The following is a 9,978-nucleotide window of genomic DNA, read 5'->3' on the forward strand; positions in this document are numbered from 1 at the left end:
TTGCAGAAGACCCATAAACATCAGCTAACTCGCTGTGTATTTCCTGTTTTACCTTTTAAATACAAGTACCAAATTATAGCACAATACTCAGCTTTAGATGAAAAGCATGCCTTTGCATCATGTTTGACATTCAATATCTTATAAAAGAATTGACTCGATACGCATGTAATTTTGTACCCAGGTATAAAACATGTATTGAAACAAGGCATAAAAATCGTGACCGTTTCGGCCAATTGGAAATGGGATAGGCTGGTTACTTATATTGACTCACCCTCATATGTACTATGTTAGGAAGGTGTCATGAAAATTTTTAACTTTTCTGGCCTTGTACATGTAGTTCTTGAAAAAATATTAAAATGGTCCCACCCTGTTTTTGCCTTTTCTTGACTATCTCCACTTTGAAGAGGACATGACTCTTCATTGAACAAACTTGAATCCCCTTCACCCAAAGATGATTCATACCAAGTTTTATTGAAATTGGCCTAGTGGTTCTCGAAATGGAGATAAGAAAATGTGAACACTTTAAAACACTAACAATGATGACAACAATGGACAAATTTTGATCAGAAAAGCTCACTTGAACCTTCAGCTCAGGTGAGCTTAAAAACTGAAGCTTTGTTTATGGTCATAAATGTACAAATAAATTGACTAAAACATTCAATTTGTCAAAGACTGATTGAAATAGATGATGAATTGAGAGGAAATAAAAAATTTGTAAACAGGTGGTCAAAACATTTTTTCACAGGAGTTGGACAGGTCTCTCTCTCTCTCATCAATCAATACAATTTACTACACATGTATTGCTAATTGTGCTTATTTTGAACTTTGATAAAACATACAGGAAAATAATATCCTACTCAATCATAACAAAAGTAATGCAACTGAGTCTTACAGTACATGAAGTCACTAGTTGACATTTGTGAGTAGATTGTGTCAATTCAGATATCTTGCCACTTAATGTGATTAACAGAGTGTGTGTACAAATCCTCATACACATGGAGAAAAAAAACCTAGTGTCAGGAACCGCATCTTATACCTGTTTGTCAGCAGTATGTGTTATTGTGCGTACTATTAAACATGTGCCGTGTCTTTATTTGTTGGATAGCAACAGGAGTAATATTTAGCTCAACTTAATTTATAAACTGGGTAAAAATGACAGCTACAAGTATTAGCCTACAATGTCACATATTCATTCAGTAAACCAAGGATTAATGCTCTGCCACCCCCACCCCCCAATAAATAATAAAATCTACAAAAAATTACCATTGTAACTGATTCTAGGTTTGGTCAAGCATATCACTAAGTGACACTCAATTTCTTCGGGAGGTATAAACTTGGCACACACCGGACATTTAATGCCTGAAAATGAAAAAAAGATTAAGTAAATACCATTGTGTACACATAGGTAAAACTTACATGTAAACTCAGTGCATTATGTTTAAAGGTTAAAAACACTTCTGAATAATAGTACATGCACTTTTTAACAGTAGCTAGATCCATCAAACTGCAAAGCAATTCCTGCTCAACATTATCTTATTGTTAACATATTGCTCCCTATTCAGGATGGACTATCAGTTAATATAATTATCTGAATCATTCATGATTGGATGGACTATCAGTTAATATAATTATCAGAATCATTTATGATTGGATGGACTATCAGTTAATATAATTATCAAAATCATTTATGATTGGACGAACTATATCAGTTAGTATAATTATCTGAATCATTTATGATTGGACGGACTATCAGTTAATATAATTATATCTGAATCATTTATGATTGGACGGACTATCAGTTAATATAATTATCAGAATCCTTTAATATGATTGGACGGACTATCAGTTAATATAATCATCAAAAATCATTTATGATTGGACGGACTATCGGTTAATATAATTATCAGAATCATTCATGATTGGACGGACTATCAGTTAATATAATTATCAGAATCATTTATGATTGGACGGACTATCAGTTAATATAATCATCAGAATCATTTATGATTGGACGGACTATCAGTTAATATAATTATCAGAATCATTTATGATTGAACGGACTATCAGTTAATATAATTATCTGAATCATTTATGATTCAAACACACAATCTATGAATTCGTTGATGTAACCACTGAGCCAGAGTTTGATATTCAGCAGGGATAAACATTTCATTGAAATCTGCCATCATGATGTGACCAAGGAAAGTTGAACCAGGTGTGACAGGCACGCAATACAATGCAGGATACATTAGAAATCAAGACGTTCAACATTATTTGTGAATTACAAATTATATATATCATAATATGCAAGTTTAAAAGATGTGTTTTAAGTTTATTTTTAAAAACAGCTAATGAATATTCTAATCGAAGATCCAGCGCGAGGCAGTTCCATAGGACATATCAAACTGCCTTTCACTTTACTAGGAGCGCGTAGCTTTAGAATGAGAGTAAGGAATCCGCCATGTTTGCTGAGGACGGTAGACTTGAACTAGTTCCTGGACGTATGTTGGAGTTACAGATGCAGATTCTGTTCATTGATCATCCAAGTCTGACACTACGACATATACCAATATAAAACGATTCTAACGGTAAACGTGTACATGTAAACAGATGGTGACTGTTGCATGTTTTATTGATAAGAGTATTGTATTAAGTAATAGTCTAAGAAATAATCATACTGAGGACGAGTTATTGATCAGAAAGGATTATTATGTCATATATTATTAACTTGTAGTACAACAGTAACGTGAGATTTTACCTCTACAAATCATGCTGTTAATCTATCACTCTGACAGATCATAATATTTAATTATAACTGTGGTAACTTATATATATGTACAACAATAATGCGAGATTTTACCTTTAAACAAATTAGAATTTATCAAATTATGATATATACTGTGATAGTAGTACAATAAAAATGCGAGATTTTACCTTTATACAAATACTGTAATTTATCAGATTTAGGAATGAATGTCCACTGTGAGGGTCATTCTGTACTACAGGGAGTTTTCACAGCCTCCATAACACAAACAGCTATTAGACAACTGCCATGGTTTCATATTCAATTTCTCTTGTTTTCATGGTTGTTACAGACATAATGATGGGCAGGTTTCAGTGAGATAACATTGTATTAATAAAACTACCTTTTGTTTTTCATATATAAACTGATGAAAAGCCACCACAGTCATATTTCACAATTTATCTTATTTCATTTTATAAATAATTACACAGGCTTCTTTTTTTATATCCAGTTAAGAAAGCATTTAAAACACATTAAAAACATTGGTAATCTAAAAACATAATATCATTTTACATAAAGGGCAACCCATCCCCCCCCCCCCAAATAAAACAACCCTTGCAGTCAGTTAGTATAATTATTCTTTGCACAAGTGGTATATAAAACATCATTATTTACACCTAATTAATCATTTGTTGAGTTGATAACAAAATATTCCTAAAGTCAAGAGAAATTTTCCGTGCAATATCTGGGTCATTATTGAGAACATTAACATTCTGTGAAATAATTTGATCTGTATTGAAACAATCCAGATACAAGTTTAATATCACGCTAATTGTAAACAAAGATGTCAGACCAGATATATTGTGCAAATTTTTTTTAATTTTCTGTCAACCAAGTATCACTTAATTCTAATATTTTATTACAGATTACTTGTTGAAGACCAGAAGATATTATCATAATCTGACGTGTTTCACAAGCACTGTCTGATGCAATAAGGAGAACATTAAATGTGATATTTCATCCATCCATATGAGTCACCGAGTGCCAGCTATGTTTGATTTTCTAAACTTAATGAGAAAACAAACTATCAACATAAAACAATTAATAGAGATATATTCTAGCTACATGTATTATAATAAAGAAATTACTTAACTTATTTCAGTAAAGACGAGAAAAAAATCTCAAATGTAAAATGTCACCATCTTGTAATATTTGGGTCACATGATAAGAAAAATTGCACCCCCCCCCCCTTCCAAGTTTTACAGCCGATCACAAAGAAATGTACTCCGAATAGAAATATATGACAGCAAAATTTTGTCGCATATACATCTGTAGTTGGTAATTTACGCAAGAGGCATGGAATTATTGGTAACATTTTCACAGTGAAATTACTGTATTCTGAGGCCCACATCTGAGGGTCCCCCCCCCTAACTTAACAGATTAAGGCAGAGTGGTGTTCTGATTATACCATAATTCTATAATACTTTTAAAATAATCATTTGGAGGCCCAGATTCCAAGAATGATATTGTATTGATTCTTAGCTGGACTGCTATCTAAAACAGATATACTCATTGGCTACCACCATAATTTACATGTACTGCATGTGTTACTAACATTACCATACAATCATGCAGACACTTCAGACAGATTAAAGCAGTATACTACGTCGTCATAATGGCTGACATCCTTTTAAAACATGGATACATAAATATATATATATATATCCAGTGATTTTTTGGGGGCTAAAATGCCACCGATATTCGGCTGTTTCCCCCTCACTAAAATTAGCTATTTTCCCCCAAATATATGTATATGTGTTTTTCCCAATTTAAAATCTAGGGAAATTAGGCCATTTAAAAAAAAAGGTTACCATATATTTCTGACAGAGTAAATACGTTTTTTTTTCTTCAGTTTTATTCTCCAAACCACTGCACATGCAAAAGGTTTTGTAAAGAATATGTAAAACAATAGAGGCATCCATATAAGCAGAGATGCACATTAAGCCATATTGTTTACAATTTAGTTTGACCGCCATTATATATAGGGTCAGGCTAATAACAGGAAGTGGCCAACAGTATAGGGTTTTACTAATATCCAAAAAATACAAAACAGGAGAGACATTCTGGAAACTTCATTATTAATATAAAATTTACAAGATTATGGGTACAAATGCTGGTGAATTAATAATTTATTATTTTCTTTATGAAATTAGACAATTTAAAGTATTTCTTAGAAAAAGTAAGTAATATATATACAAGGTGCGACTTCCAATACATATTTAATGTTAAATAATGATTTATTTTATGATTTTAAATCAGATCTGAAATAAACCTCTAACAAAAAAATTGTTATTTGATTATTTTATGGATCTTTACCATTTTAATTTACTATGAATGATTTTTTCCAATTTGAGGAAAATGTCGCTAATTTTTCCCAATTCAAAAGGAGGGGTGGTAGTTTGAAAAACAAAAAAAATCACTGATATCAGCAATATGTATCTATTCCTTTTCGATTTAAATGCCTAGCAGTAGCTGAGTAGGTCAGTAGGTTAAATAGCACCTCGACTGCTAAATTGTAGATTGCGGGTTCAAGTATAGCAGGGTTTTAAAAAAAAATTCAAATTACTTTCAACTAAAACTGCATTTTTTGACTAAATAAAGTATATTTGAAAGATTTCAATTTCAAAATATATGTTTTACATATCCTCCACATCAAATTTCTCTGGTGCAGCATACTTCCTTAATATACAATGGCCTTTTTTATTTCATGCAGGCCCTTTTGATATAACAAATTAATATACAAAATTCTTCTTCTTTTATTTCAACCATGTTAACAAAGTAGGCTCTTTATTATCACAATTAATGGCTGCTTTTATTAGTAAGCTTCAATACTGATCTAGAGAGAAAGCTCTTATTTATGAAGATGCTATCAAAACTGCATGGTGTGCAAACTGTGGACAAGAGCATTAATTGGAATGATTTACAATGCCATTCAGTTTGCAGAAAATACTCATGTTTGATTTGATACTTAAAATAACCATAATAATAAAAGGTACCAAAAACAATTGCCACCACTTAAAAGGAGCAAGATGACTAAAGTAAAGCTTTTATAACAAACCATATACCTTAATATTCTGTCATCTGATCAGCTCTATTGCAGCCATTCTTTTGAGGGGTAACGATACAAATTTTGAAGACTCTGGATGCAATTGAAAGGGGTCCAAATTGAAAATATCTTATCGTGTAATTGTTCCACAGAGGTTATCTCATATACTGACTACTCTCTCTTTTTTTAATCTTTAACCATAAATTTCCAATAATGCTTATCTTGGCTCTGTGTCGGCCATTCTATTGTGTAGAGGTGGATGTCTTCCATAAATGTTTTAGTAGCCCTAGTACAATGAACTAGCACATTATCATCTTATAATATATAATCATTGTCAGAAAAGTGTTATGCTATAACTGTCCATAGATTGTTGTCTATAATTTCAATATATTTATCTGAATTTATGTTCCCTTCCATACAAGTTAAAGCACCGATGCCATAATAAGTTATGCAACCCAAAACCATCAAGCTAACTAAGTTTTTTGTTTTCTACAGATGACACACGTTTTAAACATTTCGGTCTATGCTCGGCACTTACAGCCTTTGAGCAGGGAGGGATCTTTATCGTGCCACACCAGCTGTGACACGGCCGGGACCTCGGTTTTTGCGGTCTCATCCAAAGGACTGCCTCGGCCATTTAGTTGCCGTTTACGACAAGCAAGGGGTACCAAGGACCCTTTCTAACCCAGATCCCCACAGGGCTTAAATTCACACTACATTGGAATGATTACATCATGTACATATTAATATGACTATAAAAAAAATTCCAATGTCAAATTTTATCCCCTATTGAGCCCCCTTCTCCAGGATCATGATTGAAATAACCTGGATTCTACACTACCTCAGGATGCTTGCATATTAGAATATTTACATTTCCAACGTTTTTTGTTTTTGATATTTGTAGTGACAGCCATTTCCCCATGAATGCGCTGCAATTGTGAACAATGTGTGTATGAATTTTGATAAATATAGTACGTCTACTTCAATGGCTGGGGATTCCGATCCAAGATTTGTCAAATATCAGTAGTGCATATATTTGCTGAGATATGAACATTTAACCTAATCCAAGGTAATGAATACTGACAGCACATGGACACTGCAGAGGATCACGATTGTTAGGTTAGAGGTGAACTAATTGATACAGAACACAGTAAAGAAAACTACACATATAAATTAATTTGCATTATTGTGAAATGATGTAAATCATTTAAATATTTTTGTCCACGTTCTGTAGCTCAACAACCCACCAAAAACCCTGAACGTTTATCATGTTCAGCACTGCATAAATACAGTGACCAAGCACAGTAACAATGCATGATCATATCATTATAATCTCGACAATACTTCCTCGATTCTCACAAGGATAATCTGATAGGATCACAAGTCACAACCCAATGTCAATATGACAACATTTTATCGAGTAAAACAATTACATGCTTGGATATTAGTAATCGTTGTGATAGAATATATCTATGTAAACCATATTCTTTTGCTGATGAAACTATAAAATGTGTTTCATTCAATTATTTTTACGAGTGAATGGAACAGTGGGTGTATTATTCACACTTTAATGAAAGACAAACACTACTTGGCAGCATTGTCTCAGTTCACTTTTTAATAAGTTTTTTTTTTTCAGCTGTGGGTTTTAAAACACAAATAATGGGACTTAATTGTCACTTCAGGAAAAAAAAACTCAAGAAGACATGGATTTTGGTCAGATTTTTACTGGAGTCCTGGGTTCTTCCATGTCATATTTGACATCTTTGTGTCTAAAATGAATTTTTTGAATCAATGATGCAGATTTTTGGGTAAGCAAGTACCAGAGTTTGAAGTGGAAATTTAACATTAAAGGGACTGATTCACGATTTCCCCCAATTTTTTTTTCACTTTTAAATTTAAAAATGATCAAAATCTACAGTCTGATATGTTTAGAAGGTTTCATATAAAAAAAAATTGAGGTTATCCATCATGACAGAAGCTCATTATAGAAAGTTTATTATTTGTTTTGAAAACAAAGATTGAGGTGTGTTGTTGTTTATGAAGTTTTCAAAATAAATGGATATTGATCCAAGTATATATATATATATATCACATCTCAAGTATACTTTAGGTAAAATGTGTCATTTAAAAGTAAAAATTTGTGATTGAACAAAATGAAGATACTTTAAATTACAAAACTAATGTTTCACTGGTTTGTTTGTTTACATAAAAAAGACTCAAGTCTTTTTACATAACACAGAATCAAAGCTGAAATGTTGCTCTTATCCTTGCATTCAGACCGTCCAAATTTTGGTTGTCAACATTAAATGAGTTATATTTTGAATATTTAACATATTTCTTTCGAAAAACGTGAACCAGTCCCATGGACAGAGTCATGTTATGGATCCATTTAATATAATATATAGATTTACTTCTCACCTTAATTAAAGCATTCTAGATCTGTAATAACTGGGCAAAGTATGGCTTAATAAATTGCATAAAAATAAGCAAAATTGTTACATAAATGTCAAAAGCATGCTGTTTAACTAAGTACTGAATCTAATATATACTACTGATACAAAGTGTATGCCTGTATGGTACCACAAATCAAGCCAAAGATATTTGATTTCACAAAATATTCACTAATCTGTTATCATATTTAAAAAAAACCCACACATTTATATATATATTATATTATTATTAATATATCTTATTGTACAATTATGGTTGTATGATGTGAGGTATGATGTGTGTCACTCACAATACAGTCAAACCTTGTTATCTCAAACTCGATGGGACCGAGAAAAAAACTTCGAGATATCCAAGCTCTATATATCAAAGGTAAAATACTTAAAGAATAAGTGTTCGGGACATCGGAATCACTTCAACATGTATCCATGGTAATCAAGATATCGATGTTCGAGATACCGAAGTTCAAAGTTCTGTATCTCATTTTACAGTACAAGTATGTTTGTGTACGTGTAGGTATGATGTGTGTCTCTCACAATATTACATTGTACAAGTATGTTTGTGTATCCACGTACACATAAACAGTGTCTTTGCTATGTTACAGACTCGCGTGGTGATTAAAATCTGATCTTATATATTCTGACAACATTACTTAACATGGGTCCTTGTCACTCATATATCGACCTATTACAGTCTATTGTAATCTTCTATTTGTATAATACAGTTCTTTATTTACCAATGCTTTCACAAGGCTCAAGATTGCAAAATTTGAAAGAAACCATCCAGGTTTAAAATGAAAGCTAAGGAAATGTTATCTTTGTAGATCTATAGCGAGACTTTCCCCTCATCAACATGTTAATCAATATGACGTTTCTCCTTACCCTGGAGTGCAAAAAGGTGTAAAGGTAGGGATTGCGCAAACGTTCTGCCAAATGAGGGGCCCTCTTCTGGGGTACTAGAGTCCGAGTCTGGAGATCCTGCTCCTCGCCTCTCGCCATTCATGGCAGTGGCTCCACCTGGTATTACTAAACCAGTTGGAGTTGATGCGCTAAAATGTCCTAAACTGCGAGCTCGTAAACGAGTGTTCGCAGACCCACCAGAGCCTACTGCGACTTCTGCCCCCGAACCCCCGGGCACAGGGCCACTTCCTGAAAATGTCCGTGGTCTCTGAGCTGGTGTGCTTTGTTTTGTGCCCATGACTAGCAGTTAAAGATATCTCACAATACACTACAATATGAACATCTCACGTTTTGAAATCTCTCCATCTATTCTGTTCCTTCATGCTTTGTTTTCATGTTAATCCTCGTTAACAATGTAGTCCGCCATGTTGGTATCTTCCTTATTTGCGTCACGGAACCAACAAATAGCAGTCATGTGACACAACAAACCATTTCATATAATCGATAAATAATGCCCGTATTTTAATTGTAATAGGTAAACTTCTTCTAAAATAATATCAATATAGAATATAGTAGAATTTTTAGATTAAAAAAATAAAAATCTGAAAATGTAATTTTTTTTCCATCAAATGTAAACATTCATTAAGAATTTATCGATTAGTTTTTCCAGTGCGATCACATGATTTCAAAATGTCGGAACAGCTGATCGGATAGTGAAAAATGGAACATCATCAGATAGAAAAAGAATAGGCAACGAAGAGAAGGGGGAAAAAAAATCATTA

At 32.8% G+C, this 9,978-nt stretch overlaps 1 protein-coding gene across 2 annotated transcripts in view; it reads right to left on the bottom strand.

Moving 5' to 3' along the window:
- The window catches only part of LOC125672872 (E3 ubiquitin-protein ligase ZNRF2-like), an 18,620-nt gene extending 8,964 nt beyond the window's left edge, over nt 1–9,656 (bottom strand). The window contains exons 1-2 of one of the 2 annotated variants that reach the window (XM_056167115.1): nt 9,179–9,656; nt 1,264–1,359 (exon numbers count right to left, since the gene is read on the bottom strand). In XM_056167115.1, coding sequence (XP_056023090.1) covers nt 1,264–1,359; nt 9,179–9,494 — 412 coding nt within the window. In that variant the 5' untranslated portion in view covers nt 9,495–9,656. The remainder of the gene's footprint in view (nt 1–1,263; nt 1,360–9,178) is intronic. The other variant, XM_048909088.2, reaches the window with a different exon arrangement.
- Nucleotides 9,657–9,978: the final 322 nt, after the last annotated feature.

This window comes from Ostrea edulis, chromosome 1 (genome assembly GCF_947568905.1).
Source record: "Ostrea edulis chromosome 1, xbOstEdul1.1, whole genome shotgun sequence".
Lineage (NCBI taxonomy): Eukaryota > Metazoa > Mollusca > Bivalvia > Ostreida > Ostreidae > Ostrea > Ostrea edulis.